The sequence below is a fragment of the Callithrix jacchus genome, chromosome 5 (genome assembly GCF_049354715.1).
Source record: "Callithrix jacchus isolate 240 chromosome 5, calJac240_pri, whole genome shotgun sequence".
Lineage (NCBI taxonomy): Eukaryota > Metazoa > Chordata > Mammalia > Primates > Cebidae > Callithrix > Callithrix jacchus.
Window position 1 is genome coordinate 133,117,445 of NC_133506.1, and position 22,591 is coordinate 133,140,035.

Sequence of the window (22,591 nt, forward strand, 5' to 3'; positions counted from 1 at the left end):
AGCAAGACTCCATCTCAAAAAAATAAAAATTAAAAAAAAAGCTCATTAATCTCCCTTGTTGATCAAATTTCGTTTTTATTTTTGGTATTTGGGATGTATACAAAAGTGGCAGTTGATGCGGAGTTGGTGGTGCAGCTACAATTTTTTTTTGTTGGAGAAATACAGGAATTCTGGTAAATCCTATATTTTTTTTAATGTGATTCCCATCAAGAAAGAAGTAGGGAAGTGGGGGTTACTTCTGATTGCATATGAGGCATTCGTGCACGTGTTTCTGACCAGAGAGACTTTTCTGTTTTGACATTGAAGGAACTGAACCCTTTGCTTACAGCCTCACCTCTGGTGATGGGAGTAATTTTCCACAGCTTTGCCTCTGGACCCGAGCACTTCAAATCTCGCCTCTCTCCACTGCGCACATTTTTTCCGGCGCCAGGCACCGCAGGACATGTTCGTGTCTTGTGATTTTTGATTCTGCGCGGTAGGTGGAATTGGAACGGTGAGCGGAGCGAGTATTCCTGGAATCCGTTTCCGCACCGGGATGGCAAGCAATAACTGAACTATACATGGAAATAAATGGGAACCACATAAATATAACCTGATGAAAGCCAAACTAAATATCTTTCCAGCTCAGCTTCTCCTTAGCAGGAGCCCCCATGTGGCAGCAAGCCTCCGTTTCCACCTCACAGGAGAGAAAGTGTGACGGGTGGGAACTCGAGGCTGGAAATGAACAGGGATGGTAATTGATTGTAGGTAAAATATTTTCCATTTTGTAAATTTTACAAAGAAATATTTGACCCGATGGACATGTGGTTAGGGCCCTCCCTTCTCAGTGCATGGAGAGGGACTCGTGCAGGCAGGAAAAGGGTTCTTAGCATTGTGAGGGCCACTTGGAGATTGGCAGCAGCGTGCCACCACCGTCCCTAGGTCCAGGGTGAGAGGGAGGAAGTCCTGAGACCTGAGTCCAGGGGCCAGAGTCCCCTGCTTGGAGCCCAAGCAAAGGTGGGACTCTGGCAGGCGCTGGGGTGACACAAAGGACAAACCCTCCTGCTGTAGAAGCCTTCCGAGGCAGAGGCAGCGGAGAGCTCCCCGGCCCTCCACTGCTCCCACCTCCCAGGCTCCTTACAAGCCTGTTGTTGGTTGAATCCAGCCCAAAGCCAGCAGGTCTGGGGACCTGGACACCTGAGCCAGCAGAGGGTCAGCATTTCTCCCAAACAAAGGAGGGCACAAGAAGGGGGAGGTACGGGGGGTGGTGATCAGGCCAGGACCCTCACAGGATGTGCAAACAGGAGCTCCCCTCTCTTCCCACCCCAAATGGCATCTGCAGCTAGCCTCACGCCCCTCTGTCAGATAGTGAGAGGAACCTGGTTCCCGGCACCAGCCGCCCCTCTGTGGAGGCCCCTTTCCTCTCTGGCCTTTGCTTGCAGTCACTGGCGACGCAGTGGACCATGTCTTCTGGGGAGTTGGATCGTGAACGTGGTTTCTCGTGTGTTATAGACTGAACTGTTCCTCCCCCTTGAATTCCTGCGTTGGAGCCCTAATTCCCATTGCAACTGTAATTGAAGGGAGGGCTTTTAGGGAGGTAATTAAGGTTAAATGAAGTCACAGGGCGGGACCCTAATCTCATAGGATTGGTGTCCTTGTAAGAAGAGGGAGAGACACCAATGATCTCTGTTCCCCCGTCGCTTGTAAATAGAGGAAAGGTGAGTGGAGGACGCAGCAAGGAGGTGGCTACAAGCTGGAAAGAGGCCTCACTGGGAGCCAGCCCCGACCACCTTCACCTGGGACTTTGGGCCTCTCAAACAGAGACATGCATTTCTGTTGTTGAAGTCACTCTCTCCACAGCAATCTGGGTGGCAGCCTGAGCTGACCAAGGCACCATCTGCATCAGCCAGGGCTCTCCAGAGAGACAGCCAACAGGAGGTGGGTGGATGGACGGATGGGTGGATGGCTAGACAGACAAGCAAACAGACAGAGAGATAGAGACAGATAGACACAGACGGGCAGACAGACAGGCAGACAAATGGATAGATAGAGAAACAGATAGATGATAGATAGGCAGACAGACAGACACAGATGGGCAGACAGGCAGACAAATGGATAGATAGAGAAACAGATAGATGACAGATAGGCAGACAGACAGTCAGACACAGATGGGCAGACAGGCAGACAAATGGATAGATAGAGAAACAGATAGATGACAGATAGACAGACAGACACAGACGGGCAGACAGGCAGACAAAAGGATAGATAGAGAAACAGATGACAGGAAGGCAGACAGACAGACACAGACGGGCAGACAGACAGGCAGACAAATGGATAGACAGATAAACAGATAGATGATAGATAGGCAGACAGACACAGATGGGCAGACAGGCAGACGAATGGATAGATAGAGAGACAGATAGATGACAGGCAGGCAGACAGACAGACAGACAGATGATAGGCCAGGTGCCGTGACTCACACCTGTAATCCCAGCACTTTGGGAGGCCAAGGTGAGCAGATCACTTGAGTTCAGAAGTTTGAGTCCAGCCTGGCCAACATGGTAAAACCCCATCTCCACTAAAAAAAGAAAAAAAATTACCTGGGCTTAGTCGTGTGCATCAGAAGTCCCAGCTACTTGAGAGGCTGAGGCAGAAGAATTGCTTGAACCTGGGAGGTGGAAGTTGCAGTGAGCTGAGATCACGCCACCGCATTCCAGCCTGGGCAACAAAGTGAGACTCCGTTTCAAAAAGAAAAAAAAGGTAGATAGATGATAGATGGATAGCTAGATAGATGATAGATGGATGATAGGTAGATAGATGATAGACAACCGGATAGGCAGATAAATTGATTAGATAGATGATGAATGGATAGATAGGCAGATAGATGGATAGAAATATGATTGATTGACAGATAGGAAGGAATTTATTTCAGGAATTGACTCATGCCATTGTGGAGGCCGAGATGTCCCACAAAAGGTCATCTGTAAGCTGGAAACCCAGTATCGTGGCTCAGTCTAAGACTGCAGGACTCAGGACGGGGAAGCTGTTGGTGTAACTCTCAGTCCAAGGCCAGAGGTTTGAGAGCCTGGGGGACCGCTGGAGAACTGGGAGTTCTAAGTCCAAGGGCAGGAGAAGAAGTCATCCCAGCTCCAGGAAAAAGAGAGGGAATTCACCTTTTCTCTGCCTTTTTATTGTCTGTCAGTGGAATGGTGGCATCCACACTGATGGAGGATCTTTACCATTCAGCCCGCCAACTCACATGCCCATCTCCAAAACCACCCTCATAGACACACCCAGAAGTAATGCGCCACCAGCCATCCCTTCATCCAGCCAAACTGACCCCTGACATCAGCCACCACACAGGCTCAGCAGAATCGTGGTTACACAGTGCTGGCCTCTATCCCGCCCTCAGAAGTTGAAGGTGAACTGCTTGGTGCACAAGCCAGTAGTTCTTTCAGGCTCCTTCCAGTTGTTTGTTCTTTTAAAAACGAGTTTATTGGCTGGGCGAGGTGGCTCATGCCTGTAATCCCAGCACTTTGGGAGGCCAAGGTGGGCAGATCACAAGGTCAGGAGTTTGAGACCACCCTGTCCAATACAGTGAAATCCCATTTCTACTAAAAAATACCAAAATTAGCTGGGCGTGGTGGCACACGCCTGTAGTCCCAGCTGCCCAGGAGGCTGAGGCAGGAGAATCGCTTGAACCCAGAAGGTGGAGGTTGCAGTGAGCTGAGGTCATGCCACTGCACTCCAGCCTGGGTGACAGAGTGAGACTCTGTCTCAAAAATATATATATATTTATTGAGCACCTGCTGTATGCCATGTGCTGTGATAAGCACTGGGGCACAGCAGTGAGCAAACAAGGACTATTCTTTCTTGGCGTTTACATACAGTAGAAGGAAACAGAGAATCAATGAATTCATCAGTTCCAGAAAACTGTCAAATAGGATTAAGAGCTATGCTGAGAATTAAGATAAGGTGATTGCGTAGAAAGTGACTGATGGCTGCTTTGGAATGAGTGGTGAGGGGTGACAGAGAGGATGACAGCTGAGTTGAGATTGGCAAGACAGGAAGGGGCCAGCAGTGTAAGGACTGGGCTGGGAGCAAGCTCGGTGCATTCCAGGAATAGCAAGAAGGCCAGAGGGGCTGCAGCAGGGCAGGGGAGGGGGAGGAAGGAGCACAGGTCACAGAGGAGCCTGGGGCCAGATGGAGGACCTTTCCTCCAAAGCTCAGTTGTTTTCTCTGTAAAAGGAGAACGTGTCCCCTCCAAAAGTCACACATGCCAGCACAGTGTCTGGCTCATCATACGCCTTCAGTAGGCGGTGAGCATGGCTGCTCTTCTTATTACTGCATTATATTACTAGGCATAATGAGGTCACCAGGCTTTGCATTTACAGCAACGTAAGGGTGTCAGCAAGCTTCCCTGGGGAACCCACCTCCCCTCACTAAGTTCCTAAGAGCCTGACAACCAGGTTAATGTAGTGAGAGCTACAGTTGCCTGGTGGACTGGAATCTTTAGCCACAGGCCACGGCACTTTCATTTTAACAGAAACCTCTACTTGAGGAAGTGGGTTGATGGCAGAAAGGGGGCTGGAGGGTGTGCCATGGATGTTTCTGGTTTACTCTGACCTCCTGGGGAGCCTTCCCCACCACAGCTGCTATAGGGAGCTCAGCTGCAGTGATGGATGAGCTGCAGCTCAGCCTTGAATTCATTGTTTATTGGAAAGCCTTACATGGGATATGGGATGGTTTCCTGCTGGTTCTTTTGCTAGTGCAGAGATTCTCACCTGGGTGTGTGACTGGGGCTCAGGATGCCCCACAGGTATGTGGAGATGGGGGTCAGTGTCTTGTCTCATGTCTCTGAACCTCCTCCTCCTGCCTGTCTGTATTTTGTTTCTTCCTGGCCTTTCCCACTTTGGTGCTTTGGAATGAGATGCAATCCAATACACAGGCTGACTTTATTATTTTATTTTATTTTGTAGACAAGGTCTCTGTCACTCAGGCTGGCGAGCGGTGGTGTGATCACAACTCACTGCAGCCTTGAACTCTGGGCTCAAGAGATGCTCCCTCCTCAGCCTCCCAAGTAGCTGGGATTAAAGGCATAGAATGATAAATAGGTAGATGATAGAGGGAGAGATAATGACAGATAGATAGTAGTCTTGCTTTGCCAGGGCTGATCTCAAATTCCTGGGCTCAAGTGATCCTCTTGCCTCAGCCTCCCAAAGTGCTGGGATTACAGGCATGAGCCACTGTGCCTGGCCTAGGTGGCTTTAAAAGCTCCTCACTCTCTTTGCAGCTTGATGATATCTATCTCCTGGAGTAGCCTCTTTGGCTTCTGACACTTTGTAGCTATTGGCCAGCTGTGGCATGTGAAGCTGAGGCTCAAGAGAAGGGCAGTCCTGTCCAAGACCACGTGGCTCAGTGCTAACACTCAGACCTTAGTGTTTTTATTTCCCTCCTGGTGGCTTCCACCCTTAGTGCATCTCTGGAGGTGCAGTAAGGAGGCCCGAGGGAGCTAAAGGCCAGGTTCCAGTCAGCTAAGAATTAAAAACAGCTGTCTCTGTGCTCCTCTGTCAATCTACTACTCCATTATCTCCCCCGACAACGAATTCAGTTTGAATTTCAGATAAACAAGGATTAATTTTTAGTATTAAGCATATCCTGTAATACATTTGGGATATACTTATGCCTAAAAATGATTCACTGTTTGCTGGCCTCAGTAGCTCGTGCCTGTAATCCTAGTGCTTTGCGAGGCTACAGTTGGAGGATTGCTTGAGTCCAGGAATTCAAGGTTACAGTGAGCCATGATCCTGCCACTGAGTCCCCACTTGTGAGTGACAGAGCAAGATCCCTGTCTCTTAGAAAAAAATTGTTCATTGTAAAAAAAAAAAAAGTTCATTGTTTATCTGAAATCCAGGTTTAACTGAACATCCTGTATTTTATATGGGAAGCCCAGAGTCCCAGAGTCCCAGAGTCCCGATGTCCACTGGTAAAACTTTGCAGGGAAGCTCTGTGGGTCCTTGGCTGACACTGATGCCCTGTGATGTGCAAGGCCATCTGCAAGGTGGGCACCTGCTGCCCATGCAGGCAGAGCAAGGCCCTGGGCAGGCATGATCTGATCTCACCTTCCCCAACCTGGGGGCTAGATAGCATTGGCAGCTTGCCACCAAGACAGGGGCTGGTCACCAAGAGAGGGGCTGACTCCATGGGCTATCTTTGGCTTCCAGCCCTCCCCTTAACCCTCTCCCTACCCCAAACAGAGGCCAGGGGCACTGCACCAGAAGCAGCATGCTGCCTCCTTTGCTTGGCATTTTGTAGTTAGGTAGACGTTTATCCTTCTCACAGGAGCTGGTGGGCCACAAGTGCCCCCTCTACTTTCCAGGGGGGATGGCTGGGACCCCTGGCCTTGAGGTAGGGGCTGATCTTTTTTTTTGAGACAGAGTCTTGCTCTATCACCCAGGCTGGAGTGTAGTGGCATGATCTTGGCTCACTGCATCCTCTACCTCCCAGGTTCTATCAATTCTCCTACTTCAGCCTCCCGAGTAGCTAGGATTACAGGCACATGACACCACACCCAGCTAATTTTTGTATTTGTTTTTTTTGAGACAGAGTTTCACTCTTGTTACCCAGGCTGGAGTGCAATGGCGCGATCTCGGCTCACCGCAACCTCCGCCTCCTGGGTTCAGGCAATTCTCCTGCCTCAGCCTCCTGAGTAGCTGGGATTACAGGCACGTGCCACCATGCCCAGCTAATTTTTTGTATCTTTAGTAGAGACGGGGTTTCACCATTTTGACCAGGATGGTCTCGAGCTTATGACCTCGTGATCCACCCGCCTCGGCCTCCCAAAGTGCTGGGATTACGGGCTTGAGCCACCGCGCCCGACCAATTTTTGTATTTTTAGTAGAGATGGGGTTTCACCATGTTGGCCAGGCTGATCTCGAACTCCGGGCCTCAGGTGATCTACCCACCTCAGCCTCCCAAAGTGCTGGGATTACAGGCGTGAGCCCCCGCGCCTGGCAGGCAGGTGCTGTTCTGCTGAGAATAACACCTTCTGCAGTGTTCATTCTCCTGTAGAAGCAAGTTCCCATGATAAGGGGGTTGCTCACCTCGTGGATGAATAAATTGACTTTAATCCAAAGCCCCGGTTGGGGAAAGGTTGTTCTATGAGGCGGGTGGGGTGGGGGTGGGGGTGGGGAGGTGAGGGCAAGGCCATGAGGGCCTGGTGCCTGGTGTACCTCTTCAGGGTACACCTCCAGGTAGTAGAGGCCAAGGACAGAGGGGAGGAGAAGAGGGAGGTGCCCATTATCTCCTTATCTCAGTTTCCTCTGGAGATAAGCTTGAGTATTTTAGTTGTAGGAGATAAGTCTGGAATTTAAACCTTTGACTTTGATCCAGCCCTTCACAGCTCCTGTAAGCAAACTGAACCTCAGAAAAAGAGAGTGGGGAGTGAAGCCTGTGTATCCTGGATGCCCCCACCCCAGGCTCGAAGTGAGAAGGAGGTGCAGGGAAATGGGGGAGGCAGGGATGACTCAGCCGAGGGTCTCCATGGCCCAGGTTTCCCCAGGGGCTCTCTCAGGAGCTCTTTAAACTTTTCTTTATTATTATTTTTTAATAGAGATGGGGTCTCACTATGTTGGTCAGGCAGGTCTCCAACTCCTGGCCTCAAGCCCTCCTCCCACCTTGGCCCCCCAAAGTGCTGAGGTTACAGGCTTGAGCCACTGCACCCGGCCTCTCGCAGGAGTTTTAATAAAAGAGTTGGGAATAGATTCTTTTCTGTAGATGACTCCTTGTCATTATTGAAAAGGGATGTTTATGCACAAGGAGGTTTCATAATACCTTGTCCTAAAAAGCTCCCTTTTGAGAAAATGGTGACTTTGGATAGAGAAGAGACTGCCCAGGCCTCATTCATTGTCAGCACAAGGGCAGAGCAGGGGTGTGGCAGTGTCACCCTCCTCTGAGACAGCCCCATCCCTGCTCTGCCCAGGAGTTCAAAAGTCTGGTCTATTCGAGACCCCAGAGGGGTTTGGAGTGGCCGTCTTGCATCACAGGTGGGGAGTGAAGGATCTGAAGAGACCTTTGAGGAGGCCAGGGTGGCAGGTACATTCCGAGACCATTAACAACAACGATACATCAGATAGGGTCTGCTCAGATTCTGAGTGCCCGTTTAAACATTTCCACTGCGTGACTTACCAGATTCCAGCACAAAAACCCAGGTAAAAGAAAACATAGCTGGTGTGGCAGCTTGTGCCTGGAATCCCAGCTCAAGGCCGAGGTGGGAGGATTACTCGAGACCAGGAGTTTGAGACCAGGAGTTTGAGACCAGCCTGGGCTACCTGAGACCCCATCATCTCTGAAAATAAACAAATAAAATACTTTCATGCTCTATGTCTTTCTTCTATCTATGTTCCCCAAATTACATGCATTGGGGAAAGCCCATTAAGAGAACTCTCTGGCCAGGCATGGTGGCTCATGCCTGTAACCCCAGCACTTTGGGAGGCAGAGGCAGGAGGGATCACCTGAGGTCAGGAGTTCAAGACCAGCCTGGCCAACATGGTGAAACCCCGTCTCTACTAAAAACACAAAAATTAGCTGGGCGTAGTGGCAGGGGCCTGTAATTCCAGCTACTGGGGAGGCTGAGGCAGGAGAATTGCTTGAACCTGGGAGGCGGAGGTTGCAGTGAGCTGAGATCATGCCACTTTACTCCAGCCTGCTGACAGAGTGAGATTCCTTCTCAAAAACAAACAAAAACAATATCATTTATTGAGTTTTAATTTTGTGCCAGGCACCGTGCTTGCACTGTGGGACCCCATTTGCTCTGAATAACCTATGGGTAAGCACCATCTCTGTCCCCAAGGAAACTGAGACTCAAGAAATGGACGTCATTTCCCGGGCCCACAGCAAGGCCTGGCAAGGTCTGCATTCGAATTCTGATCACTGACTCCAGGCTTTCCTGCCTCCTTTGCCTCTCAAAACTCAAATACTGTGGGATGACTCCAGACAGCTAGATTTCAATCATCTCCTCTCCTTCTGAGTATGTTTTATTTTAAAATCACATAAAAATAACTCAGTTCTCAACTGGAGCCATGGAATCGTTAGATGTCTTGGAGGCTTCTCCAGCTACCTCTTTGCTGGACTCAGACACAGGCCTGACTAATCAGGTCCAAGGAGCGGAACTGGAGCTGCTCGTGGCCAGAGGTCTCTTCCTGGGAACAATGGTGAGGGCAGTGGCCTCACTGAGCCTGGCAGTTTGTTCGAGAGCAGGGGACGCTCAGGCTGCTCTCGCCCTCTTCTTATGAACAGAGTTTGCTTTGCATCTTCTCTGTGCCAAGGCCTGCCAGGCACCAGACGTCCGTTTTGGGCAATCAGAGAAATAAACACTGTAAATAGAACAAAAACTCCACCCAAGAAATCTGAGATAAATACTGTTTTCCCACCGTTTCTCTACCCCCATGCTGGGTTTGGGAGAGTGGGCCAGCACACTTCCTAGGATGAGATGCCCTGGGCTGTTTAACCTGGATGGAACCTCTTCTATTTTACTTTTTCCCAGTGTCAGAGGGCAGAGGGCAGGGGTGGTGTCCATCTGGCCCAGGCAGGAGGACAGGGCAGCCTTTGTGGCTGGCATCCCCTGGAGAGATGTCTCAACCAGAAGTGACTCGATCCTCAGGAACGTGTGGCCCATTCTCTGCTGGGCTGGCCACTCCTCACCCCCCGTTGTTTCCATAGTGGCATGTGTTGGGTTTATGGGCACAGCTGTGGTTCACTCTCAGCCCTAGACAGCAGGACATCCCAGCGGTGCACTGATGGTTTGCGCGTGGGGACGTGTGGAACAGGGGATAGTGACCCCAGGCGTGTCATTGAGGTGTGGCTCCCAGTCAGGTGTGTGAAGGAGGTGCTCTCAGCCAACGTGGAAGTGAGCTGAGCTGGGGCTGGAGGGACCCAGGCTCACTGTGCCGCTCAGCAGCCTTGGGAGCAGGGTTCATCCTCCTCCTGGCTCCTCTCCCCTCCCACCAGAGCTGCACTCGGGGCTGTCTCTCCCGGTCTTAAAGGGTCTGTCATTTCTGGGAGGCAGATGCTGGCCCCTCCATCCCCGTCTCCTGGAGATCTGCGCCGAGGTCAGCCTTTCAGTCTGGAGGGGCTGGCTGGGAACCCCTGGGTTTTCTTGGTGGGGTTTTTGTTGCTCAGAAGTGAGCAGAGTGAGCTGGCACCAAGAGGAGGATGCTGGGTGAGGTCATGGACATGGCTGGGGCAGGCTGGGGGTGCTGGAGGTGAATTCCGCAGCTGTACGACCTTGGGCAGTTTGCAGCCCTGAGCCTCACTTCCTTCTCTGTGAAATGGGGCGGGAGCACCTGCCGGCTGAAGTTGTGGGTTGAATGAGTTGGAGCTAAGGGACAGCTCACAGCCTGCCATCAGACCCTAGCAAGCAGAAGTGGGTGTCCCTGCTCAGCGGCCTCTGGCCCCTCCTTCAAGGTTCAGCTTGGTCTTCCTCGCCCCGGTGAAGCCTCACTGGTTACTCCAGGCATCGGTTCCCACACCCCCGTTGTGCCACACGTGTTTCTCACAGCATTGCTTTACCTGGAGGGTGGGTTTGACTAAAATTAGGACACATCTTGGGGATCCCCCCAGCACCAGAGAAGCTCAGGCTTAGTAGAGATGGGTACTTTGTCGATACCAGTTCCATGAAGGATGCACTGTGCCCATTCTGCTGCCAGTTGCTGAGTCTGGTGTCCTATAGTTATGAAACATGGGTATAGGCCTGGGCAGCTGGACACAAAGGCCAGGTGTGTAGGTTGCTCTACCTCAGCTCTGAGCCTTTAGAAACGAGCTGGCTGCAGCTGTTTCCATCTGGTCACAGCTTAGGAGTGGGGTGTGGAATGGATGGAAGGAAGGATGGATGGATGGATGGATGGATGGATGGATGGATGACGGGTGGATGGGTTGATGGATGGATGGATGGATGATGGGTGGATGGGTTGATGGATAGGTAGATTGGTGGGTGGATGGGTGGGTGGGTTGGGTGGATGGGATAAATGGGTGAATGGATGCCTGGAGGGGTGGTGGGGTGGACGGGATCCATGGTTAGATGGATAGATGGATGGATGGGTACAGGAACGAATGAGTAGGTGAATGGGTAGATGGGTGGATGGGTAGATGGATGGGTGGATCAATAGATGAGTGGGTGGATGGGTGGGTAGGTGGGAGAGTGGATGCATGGGTGGATGGTGTAGATGAGTGGGTGGATGGGTAGATGGATGGGTGTGTAGATGGATGGATGCATGGGTGGGTAGATGGGTGAGTGGATGCATGGGTGGATGGTGTAGATGAGTGGGCAGATGGGGAGATGCATGGGTGGGTAGATGGATGGATGATGCATGGGTGGGTAGATGGATGGATGGATGCATGTGTGGGTAGATGGGTGAGTGGATGCATGGGTGGATGGTGTAGATGAGTGGGCAGATGGGGAGATGCATGGGTGGGTAGATGGATGGATGATGCATGGGTGGGTAGATGGATGGGTGGATGCATGGGAGGGTAGATGGATGGGTGGATGGGGTAAATAGGTGGGTGAATGGGTGGATGGATGCTGCAAGAGCCTCTCTGCAGGGCTCCATGGAGGAACTGGCACCTTTGACCAGCAGCCAGCATAGTGATCAGATGGTGGAGGCTGCAGGGAGGTCTCTGGGTCTCTCTGGTCTCTTATTTCTTTGGTGGGGCTGGGCTGGTTGAGTGTCCCTGCAGCTCTCTGAAGGGTGGCTGCATGGCATTGTCCAGGGGACAGCCCGAGAGTGCCGTGCTCTGCATCAGTAGGGCAGCCACCTGTGTTCCCAGGGCTACTCTTCCTGGCAGCCTTTTGGGTTTGCTCGGCTTAGCACCTCGGCAAATCTCCTCGAGTTAGGGCTTGCCTGCCATGAGCTTCTCCAAAGAGCAGCCCCGGGCCAAGGCCTGTGTGTGGGCGGAGGGAGCACGTGCCGCAAGAGGCTGCATTAATCTGAGGCTCTGGTTTTGTTCCCCCCTGGGGCAAAAGGAGAAAACAGCTAGTCCCACTCCATCCCCAAATCCAGCCTGGCTGCACCCAGCCCTGGGAGTGAAGGGGGCTCAGTCAGGACTGCCTGTGAGTTGTAGACCCTGGTATAGGGAAACTCCAGTTCATAAGACAGGTGGACCTGGAGGAAGGAGGAGACTCCATCCAGCAGAGACACGCTTGGGCGTGGCCCAGTTTGGCGTCCGATGGGTGTGGGCTTGTCTGTGTGCAGCTCCTGTTCACTATGTGGCTGTAGGCAAGTGACACTCTGCTTCCTCATCTGCAAAATGGGGGCAGTGGGGCTTCAGGGAGGATGTATGTGAAGGTTTGGCCCACAGCCCTGCCAGCACCTAGACAGCGGTGGCTGTCATCCCTTCAGGGCTAGGGTTATCTGTGGGAGTAGGGCCTCTTCCCCTAGATGGGCCCCGTTTCTGGCTCTGGAGCTCACAGCAGGAGCAGAGGCGAGGACACTCCCGGTGTTAACCATCCACCCAGAGGGAGAGCGACAGTGGCCTTGTGTGACCTTTGCCCTTTGTCTCTGTCTTTAGGAGGCACTCGGACATCCAGTGGCCGGCTCCGGAGGCTTGGTGACCCCAGTGGCCCAGGTAGGTGGCTCGTTCCACCCTGGCCCCAGCTCATGGGCGTGTTTGTGCTGGGCCTCTTCATTCTTCTGGTCTGGGACCTGCCTTCCCTGCTGGCCTCCCTGGATGAATGGGGCCACTTGCCCGTCTCCCAGGGAGACGCCGTCTTTGACAGCTTCGGACTCAGGTGGCTTCCAGGCCTGTCGACGCTGCTCTGCTGGAGATGATTCTTGTGGGGGCAGCAGCAGCCACCCGCAGGCTCAGGGAGCAGGCTTGTGTGTGGCGGACAGCAGAGAGATGGATAGGGCCGGAGGGTCTGGTTTGAGGTGCTGAGGGGACAGGCATGCCATGGACAGTTGGCTTTGACTGTGGCCTCTCGGTGTCCGTTCAGTGTCTGTGGGCTCCCTGCAAACTTGCAGGATGGACGATGCTCCCAGGATAGAGCAAATCCGGCCCGTGTTATCTAGGAAGTAAGCGGGCCTCTGGCAGTGGTCACTGTGCTATTCTTTCTGCTTTTTCCATGTGTTTGGAAATTTTCCACACTAACCAGTAGGGAGGGGAAGCAAAGACCCACCCCCAATCAGAGCTCTGAGGCTTGCTGTTCAGGACAGGAGTTACAGCTCATAGCCTTAGAAGGGACTCTACTAACCACCAGGTGCAGCCTGGGAAGGGGAGTACAACAGAGAGGTCAGGGGCTCTGCCTCCAGCCCTTGCCCCCTGGGGCTGCGACTGTGTGCCTTCTTCTCCTCACTGGTGTCTCTGATCTCCCCCACCTGACCCAAGTGTGGCCGTGATAAGCGCCTCTGTTCCTGGGAGCCTACCTTGTTCTTGGCTGTCACTTTTAGCGGCCAGGCTGGGAAATGTGCTCATCTAGTGGCCTTGCTATTCAGAGAGGATGATGGGTCACACAGATGAAGGGACTCACCTCCCTTAGGAGATGAGGAGCTCTGAGAAGGGCGGAGATGGCGAGGTCATCTGTGCATGTGTGCTGGGGATGGCGAGGTCATCTGTGCATGTGTGCTGGGGATGGCGTGGTCATCTGTGCATGTGTGCTGGGGATGACGTGGTCATCTGTGCATGTGTGCTGGGGATGGCGTGGTCATCTGTGCATGTGTGCTGGGGATGGCATGGTCATCTGTGCATGTGTACTGGGAGCTAACTGGGGGCCGGATCCTGGCTGCCATGATGGTGGCAGACGAGCGGAGATGGGGAGGTCATCTGTGCATGTGTGCTGGGGGCCAATTGGGGGCCGGATCCTGGCTGCCATCACGGTGGCAGACATGGTGGCAGATAGGCAGGGGCTGTGGCTTCATGGAGTTGTCGTTCTAGAGGAGACAAAAGTTACTTAAGGATACAGACCCAGAGCCCAGAGTGAAATCCACAAAATTAAGCACCTGTGGACCAGGGCTGCCTTCAGAACCAGGTGGGACAGCCACCAAAAGCAATCCTGCCACCAAAAGCAATCACAAGGGCAAGGGCTCATGCCCATCTGGAGCCACCAACCCCATGCTATAGACCAGCCCCGTCAGTAGAAACTTCTGAGATGCTGGATCTGTTCTATATGCCCTCACCCCACCACCCTGTATGGTAGCCACTTAGCCACCGGGTCTACTGCACACTCAAGGTATGAATTTTTTTTTTTTTTTTTTGAGATGGAGTCTCGCTTTGTCGCCCAGGCTGGAAAAAAGGTTGGAATGCAGTGGCGTGATCTTGGCTCACTGCAACCTCTGCCTCCTGGGTTCAAGTGATTCTCCTGCCTCAGCTTCCCGAGTAGCTGGGATTACAGGCATGTGTCACCACACCCGGCTAATTTTTGTATTTTTAGTAGGGACGGAGTTTCACTATGTTGGCCAGGCTGGTCTCGAACTCCTGATTTCAAGTGATCTCCCCACCAAAGTGCTGGGATTACAGGCATGAGCCATCATGCCAGGCCTGAAGTATAAATGTTTATTTTATTCACTCATTTACTTGCATAGAATTATTTAATTTATTTATTTTAAATGGATTTCTACTTATATCTATGAGTGGCTAGTGGTTATGAAATTGAACAGTTCCAGACCATGCTGGCTACCTGGGACCCAAAGCCTGATTCTGATCCTGAACCTGCTTCAGTGGGGCCAGCACAGACCCCTCCTAAATCCGACCTCCATAGGCGGATGTAGTGCCTGTGGGCTGTGCACCCCCAGGCCTGGAAGGTGGAGAGGGGGGCTTTTTACAGGGAGTGGGGGCGGAGGGGGTGGCCTGTGCATGTGGGTGATGTGGGACCTCGTGTGGATATGAGGGCTGCTGTGTCCCTATGAGTGCGTGTGAGGCTACTTGCAGTACAGGATGGGACTGTATGTGGGAAGAAGGGGATGATGCTCTGGCTGGAGGCCCCTGGGCAACTGCGTGATTCAGCGCTGTGGTTAAAAGGGCTCCGCCCATCGCAGTCATGTTGGGTACTAACCACTGGGCAGCCCAGCCGCTGCTGTGTTTCTGGGGAGCTTGCCTCCGGTTCTGCAGCTGGTCTGCCTCTCCATCTCCCTCCCTCTCACTGGCCAGCTTCTGGAATGGGCAGGGAGGGTCCCCAGTGCTTTAGGGGGTTGCATCTTGGGACCCTGGCACCCTGGGCTTCATGGACACAGCCTCCTCCAGCAGTTACTTCCCTCTGCTTAGACCAGCGGGTTCTGTGCCGTCAGCACTTGGCAGCCGTGATCATGGCTCAGCTTGGAAGCCTAAGGCATAATTTGCTGAAGCCCAAAGCTGCAAGCTGGTGATGTGGGTTTGTGTGGGACTGCCTGCTGACACATGGAGTCCTTCCTCTGTGGGCCTGAGACACCCTTTCCTCATCTTGCTTCTGTCTTTCTCCCTGCCTTCTTGCTGCTAAGACTCTGCTCCAGGCAGGAGTTCATTCCTAGATGCCCCAGTGTCTTGGGTCTCCCCAGATGACTGTCTGCCCTCCCGTCCTCCCAGCCTAGCTTCTCTGTAGATGCACATCTGGCTGATCGCCTGTGTCTGGGACCCTTGCCCTCCCCAGAAGGACGAAGGCTCTTCTCAAGGCTGTGTTTGGGATTGAGCCAAGGATGACATTTCTGGCAAGAGCTTAAATGACACCACGATCAACCCTTTGGTCAGTTCACACACTTTCTCTCTTTTTTTTTTTTTAAATGGAATTGTTGGCTAGGCACAGTGGTTCACACCTATAATCCCAGCACTTTGGGAAGCTGAGGTGGGCGGATAACAAGGTCAAGAGATCAAGACCATCCTGGCCAACATGGTGAAACCCTGTCTCTAATAAAAATACAAAAATTAGCCGGGTGTGTGGCGGGCACCTGTAGTCCCAGCTGCTTGGGAGCCTGAGGCAGGAGAATCACTTGAACTCAGGAGGCAGCGGTTGCAGTGAGCCGAGATCGTGCCAACTCTAGCCTAGTGACAGAGACTCCATCTAAAAAAAAAGGAATTGTTAGACCTACAAAAACATGTAAAGAATAAGATAACAAAACACTTGTGTACTTACCACCCTGCTTAAGGAATGAGGCACTGCAGTTGCAGACACAGCCCCGGGTCTTCCTCTCCACCCCAGCCCCGCTCCTGCCATGGTGTTCACCCCTTTGGATGGGGATCTGGCCCAGGCAGGCATGTCTGTGCTGCGCAGTGGTGTATCTGAGCAGCCTAGGTCTCCTCCTTTTTTTTTTTTTTTTTTTTTTTTTTTGAGATAGAGTCTCGCTGTGTCATCCTGGCTGGAGTGTACTGGTGTCATCTTGGCTTACTGCCACCTCCACCTCCTGGGTTCAGGCAATTCTTCTGCCTCAGACTCCTGAGTAGCTGGGATTACAGGTGCCCACCACCACACCTGGCTAATTTTTTTTTTTATGTATTTTTAGTAGAGATACGCTTTCACTATGTTGGTCAGGCTGGTCTCGAACTCCTGACCTCAGGTGATCCGCTGCCTCGGCCTCCCAAAGTGCTGGGATTACAGGCGTGAGCCACTGCACCCAGCCTGGTCTCCTCTTGAATGTCGTCGTCAGCATTGCGCCCTTGGTGCCTGACTGGAGTCCGTGGCTGCCCTGCTCGTGCCCGAAGCGTGAGGGCGTGGAGGCTTATCCGTGGGGATCCACGTAGCTTTGGTCCATTGATTTTGGCAGCTGGCGAGTGTCCCTCTGTGTGGGGAGGCAGTTTTCCTGCCCCATGGCCCACTGGTGACATCACCGAAGGTCTTCTCTGTTACTAGTGCTGCCGGGAACATGTGTGTTTCCCCCGGTGGATCTGCCACGCTATGGGGATGTGCCCCTCAGCCCTTCTAGATGTTAACCACTGTGCCCTTCCGAGCAGCCTTCCAGTTTGCCTTCCACATCTGCCCACTTTGTGTGCCTCGGGCAGCCTCTCTGGGCAGTCGCCTCCTTGACCAAGCATCCAGCTGATGTTTGCTTGGTTCCCACGGCGCACAGAGCTTTTCACCTCGATGGTGTCCGAGCTTCCCTCCCTCTGGCCCTCAGTCCCCACTGGGGTCCTTGGAGCTGACTCCTCTGTCTGACATCCTGTGTTGCTGAGTCCCGCTCTTTCTCCCTCCATCACCTCTGGGGTTTGTGGTCTTATCCCTAGCATCCCTTCTGTCCTGGGTTGAACCGTCCCTGACAAACTCATGTCCACTAAAAACCTCAGAATGTGACCTGGAAGTTGGAAATGGGGTCTTTGCAGATGGGATTGGTTAAGGATCTTGAGATGAGGTCATTCTGGATGAGGGTGGTCCCTAAATCCAACGACTGGCCTCCTTAAAACAAGAAGAGAGGCCACAGACGCACTGGGAAGAGCCACATGAAGTCAGCAGCAGATGGTGGTGTGACACAGCCCCGGGCCAGGGGGAGCCCGGGAAGAGGCAAGGAAGGACCCCCACCCCATCCCAGAGCCTTCCCAGGGAGTATGGCTTTGCTGACACCTTGATTTTGGACCTGTGGCCTCCAGCACTGGAGGAGAGCCGCTTCCATTTTTCAAGCCCCGCAGCTTGTGGTCCTTCATTATGGCAACCACAGGACACTGGGGCACCTCCCCACCTGACCGCTGTGGATGGACAGCACCCACCCACAGGAAGTCTCCCTCAAGCACTGCAGCCTCAGTGTCTCTGCCCCCACAGGGGACACCTGCACAAGGAGGTGTGAAAAGAGCCCTGCTGGGGGTCCCCCTGGGCTGGTGCTTGCCTCCCTCCCTTCATCCTACGCTGGCTCGCAGGCCTCTTCCGGAAGGAGTGCCTTGCTCCACTGGTGAATCTGAGCCTGACACTCCTGACAATTGGCTGTCATTGTTTAACTGCCACCATCCCTAGGAGACAGAAAGTGCCAGAAGGGTGGGGCCTGTGCAGTACCACCTTGATATTTCCCCAGGGCACCGTGCCACATTGCCTCAGTGCACAAAGTAGCTGCGTTGGATGAACAGGTGCCCCACGCCTGGCTGTGCAGACAAAAGTGTGCCACGTGGAGGGAGCTGGTCGTGGAAGGGACCACCAGCATGTTGACTGCCCCAGGACTTTGCCCCTGGGCTCTGGCAGGCACCCGTAGCTTGTTACTTCCTCTGTCACCCATGGGCACCTGCTCTTCCTCTATTTCTCTGATGTCAGCCTTGCCACCCACCCAGGTTCAGAAGCAGGAAATCTCAGAGTTGACCTTGACCTCTACCTCCACAGCACCTCCAGGTCAACAGGCTGCCAAGATGTCATCAACTCACCTTCCCCACACTGGCCCTTGGACAGGCTGCCCCGGTCACGTCCAGGTCTTGGTAGGGCCTCCGCCATCCCTCCTTGGACCAGCGGGTGCTGTTGTCCTTACCCCTGCCATGCTGTGGCTCCTTCTTGTCCACAGTCAACATTTAGAGGACGATGACCACTTCCTTCTTCTGTGCAAAGGACCGGGTGATAGGATGCCTTCACCCGATCATTTACAACAGGCTTGGGCCTGGTCTTCTTACCTACAGAGCCCTGAGTTTCCCCCCAAGCCTTGAGTGTGGATTTGTGTTGCCTTCCAGCCTGGCCCTGATCCTGCTTTCCAGCCTAGATCCCCTGCTTCTGTGCTCCCGGCTCTGAGTGCCCAGGCCTCCCTTGATGGGCTCTGCCACTGTCTCCTGGGAAGCAGGACTTCTGTGCTCCTGGGCCCAGCTGGCTCAGGGTGACTTTGGGCCACGCTGCCACACCCCTTCTATCAGCTCGGCCTTGGTTATTTCCGTGTCCCCACAGCCTGGGACCAGAGCTGGGCGGGACGCTCTACTGGTGCATGGCAGGCAGTCAGGAAATATTGTTGGACTGACCTTGATAGGAAACGCTGGGGAGAACTGGCCAAAAAACTAGCTTAGAATGCAAATATTGGCTTTCTTTTGCATTGGCTGAAGAGTAGCTTTTATTTGTTGGGTAAGAAATTGATGGCGAATGCAGTGTCTCTAGGGAGGAGAAGAAGGTGACAAAAAGGGTCCGTGTAACCTGGTAGGCACTAGGCATTTGTAACTATTTAAGTTTAAATTTTTAAACATAAATTTGAAACTCTGTGGCTTCGTAGCCCTTCCACATGGCAAGCGTTCGCTGCCACATGTGGCTGCCATATTGACCATGGCAGATGCAGGACGTTGATATCATTACGGAAAGTTCTATGGGGCGGCGCCAGTTTTGATCATCTTCACCTTGGATCCACAAATTCACTGTTTATCCAGCGAACGATTGCTGGGCACCTACTGAGCGGGCAGGATGAAAGCCACCTGCTCTCGGGGGAGTTTTCTGTTGGCTGCGAAGAAGCTTAAACTCAGGGGCCCTGGGACATCCTGCAAGGGCCCTTGGCCTCCGCACCCCCAGACCTCCCTCTCTCTGCACAGTCAGGGGCCCCCTCTAGGAATGGAGCGCCAGCTCTGGCTCCCGTCAGGCTATAGCCCAGGCGGATGGCTGAGCATGAGGCTGTGAGTGTAGAGTTGGGCCCATCTGGGCTGCTTCTCCCTGTTGTCCTGGTTTCCTTCCACGCTGACCTGGAAGGACTCCTAAAGCAACAGGCCTGCCCAGGCGGTTTACACCAGCAAACCCTGTAGTGGCCCCAAGGGCAGAGATAGCTGGATTGTATTTATTTAGGAACAGCCAAAGCTTGAGTGGAGAAAGATTCTGGAGAGGAATGCAGCTGGCCTCAGCCTGGGAATCCGTCTTACTTGGGAGGCTGTAGGCGGGCCAGGCTGGGGCCAGCCTGGAGGGTCTTGGCCGGCTCTGCTGGCAGGTACAGTAGCAGGGTCAGCAGGGGGGAGTCCAGGACAGAGCTCTTTCATTTTTAATTCAGGGAAGCAAACTTCAGTGGTTGAGTCTGAGGATGAGCGAGAAATGAATGGAAAAGTCTCTCTCTCTCTCTCTCTTTTTTTTTTTTGAGGCAGGATCTTTCTCTGTAGCTGAGGCTGGAGTGCAGTGGCGTGATCGTAGCTCACTGCAGCCTCGATCTGCTGGGCTCAAGGGATCCTCCCGCCTTAGCCTCCTAAGCAGCTGGGACTACAGTTATGGGCCACCATGCCTGGCTAATTCTAAAAAACAAAAAATGTTTGCAGGTTGGGCGTGGTGGCCCATGCCTGTAATCCCAGTACTTTTGGAGGCCAAGGTGGAGTCTTGCTCTGTTGCCCAGGCTGGAGGGCAGTGGCGTGATCTTGGCTCACTACAGCCTCTGCCTCCTGAGTTCAACTGATTCTCTTGCCTCAGCCTCCCAAGTAGCTGGGATTACAGGGATGAGCCACGGTGCCGTGCCTTTTTTGTTTTTGTAGAGATGAGATTTCTCTATGTTACCCAGGTTGGTCTTGAACTCCTGGCCTGAAGTGATCCTCCCACCTTGGCCTCCCAAAGTTCTGGAATTATAGGTGTGAGCAATCATGCCTGGCAGGAAAACTAACTTTTTTTTTCTTTTTTGAGACGGAGTCTTGCTCTATCGCCAGGCTGGAGTGCAGTGGTGTGATCTCAGCTCACTGCAACCTCTGCCTCCCGGGTTCAAGCTATTCTCCTGCCTCAGCCTCCTGAGTAGCTGGATCTACAGGCACCCGCCACTATGCCCAGCTAATTTTTTGTATTTTGGGGGAGATGGGGTTTCACCATGTTGGCCAGGATGGTCTTGATCTCTTGACTTTGTAATCTGCTTGCTTTGGCCTCCCAAAGTGCTGGAATTACAGGCATGAGCCACCATGCCTGGCCGAAAAGTCACTTTTTAAAGCGAGAGGCTGTGCATCCCCTACATCTTGGTACTTACCATGGAGGATTTGCTGGAACCTGCATTAGGTGAGGGGACATGGCAGATGGCAGTGAATCTGAGCCTGCTGCATCAGAAAGGGTCCTTTCAGCCCGAGGTGCCTTCTCTCCACCTCCACACAGGACCCTTCCCCAGTGTATGCACCTGGAGCAGGATGGGGCCGATCGGATGAAGCCCCTTTCCCGAAGGTCCCTGCTGCCCACATCAGCATCACCTGGACCACCTGCTCCCTTTCCTGGATGGCTGGACCAGCCCCAGGACCTCCTGGCCTCATGTAGGGAGCACAGGCCACCCTGGGGAATGCCTGGTGTATGTCCCTTCCCACCTGGGTACCCGGGGGATGAAGCTGTGCTTCATGGGAGGGGACAGAGGCGCTGGGGCCCAGGATGGTGTTCCTGGGGCGGCCGAACTGGATATGGCCCCTATTGGGCCCCTGTGGAGCCCAGATTGATGTGAGAAGGGCAGGGTAAGACAGGTGACCCGTAGCTTTTACTTCTGTGTCATGTGGGAGCAGGGGCTTAGTCTGTACACATTTTCAGTTTGGAGTATAAATTTCCATGGAGAAGGAAAATCTCTACCGAGAAGGCTCTGATGTCAGGATTATCTGTGAGGGCCAGGCCGTGTTCTGGGACAGGACAGGAGTGGAGGGGGCAACCAGGGAAGGCTTCCTAATGGAGGAGGGATTTGATAGAGTCTTGAAAAAGAAGCAGTTCCTAGGCCAAGCCAGAGAGTAAAGACCAGCCACCTAACTTCTTTCTACCAGATACCCCTGGGCTGAGGCAAAGCAGGTGGAGCATGACACTGCCTTCCTTTCTGTGGGTTCTAGCCTTTCCGGAGCCTGGCCAGTGCCATTGGAGACAAAGTGGCCTTTGCTCCTCCTTCCCACCCGGCCAGGCCTGGCCTGTGCCCGCTGCACCCCATTCTGCAGTTAAGAGGAGCTGTGAACCAGTGAGGCTGACGTCACAAAAAAGTGGCCAGGGGTCTATGGGGGGTGAAGAACAGAGGTGCCACCCTGAGGACTATCTGGAAGGGGCTTTTGGGTAACAGGGCCCACTCCAAGGTGTGGGCAGTCTGGGGTGGCTGTGAGCTGGGCTCACGGGCTGACACAACCAGAGTTTACCAAAGACCCCTGAGGGCCCTGCCTTCCCGGGATAGCAACCTTTGGTACAATTTGGGAGAAGGTGGGTTAAAGCAAGCCGGCCCCTCACTGCAAGATTACTCAGTGCATTCAGTATGCAAATGTGCCTCTGAATCTGAGACAGGGATAACGCTTGACACACCCACAGAATCCTCTTCAGTGTTCCTCTGGAGGGAGGTTCGGGGGGAGCCACGTCAGGGCTTGGGTCTGCGCTGGTGGTGAGGTGCCCCCTTAGAGCTTATATGGAGGCTGAGTCCCTGTGAGCGGTGAGGGGCTGGCCCCTTGCGTCCCCCGCCCTCCGCTGGCCGTACCCCTCCATCTGCACTCCTCTGAGCGGCTCATGGCTAACTCCGGCCTCTTCGGAGCCAATCGGTGCTGCCAGGTTTTCCATTTCAAGTGATCCCCCTGCCTGGGCCAGAAGGTTTGGATTTTCAGGCACGGAGGGGAGATGGACCTCAGGCCAAACCATGCCGGGGGTCAAGGCTGTGCTCAGCAAGCGCTCCAGCCCTGGCCGTCAAACCCGCGGTGTGCAATGTGCGGGAGGTGGAACTCATCATAGCCCGGCCCCTCACCCAGGCCTGTTCTCAAATTCCCACCACCAGCCAGGCTGGGTCAGAGCCTTGGGGGGGCCTTCCGGGGCTTCCCTGCCCCACAGCTG

At 53.4% G+C, this 22,591-nt stretch overlaps 1 protein-coding gene across 2 annotated transcripts in view; it reads left to right on the plus strand.

Moving 5' to 3' along the window:
* Positions 1–22,591, plus strand: part of SEPTIN9 (septin 9) — a 213,951-nt gene that overhangs the window by 11,824 nt on the left and 179,536 nt on the right. The window contains exon 2 of one of the 2 annotated variants that reach the window (XM_035301885.3): positions 12,544–12,600. The exons of the other annotated variant lie outside the window; for it this stretch is intronic. Within the exon in view, the coding sequence (XP_035157776.2) occupies positions 12,544–12,600 (57 nt within the window). The remainder of the gene's footprint in view (positions 1–12,543; positions 12,601–22,591) is intronic. 2 annotated transcript variants of the gene reach the window in all.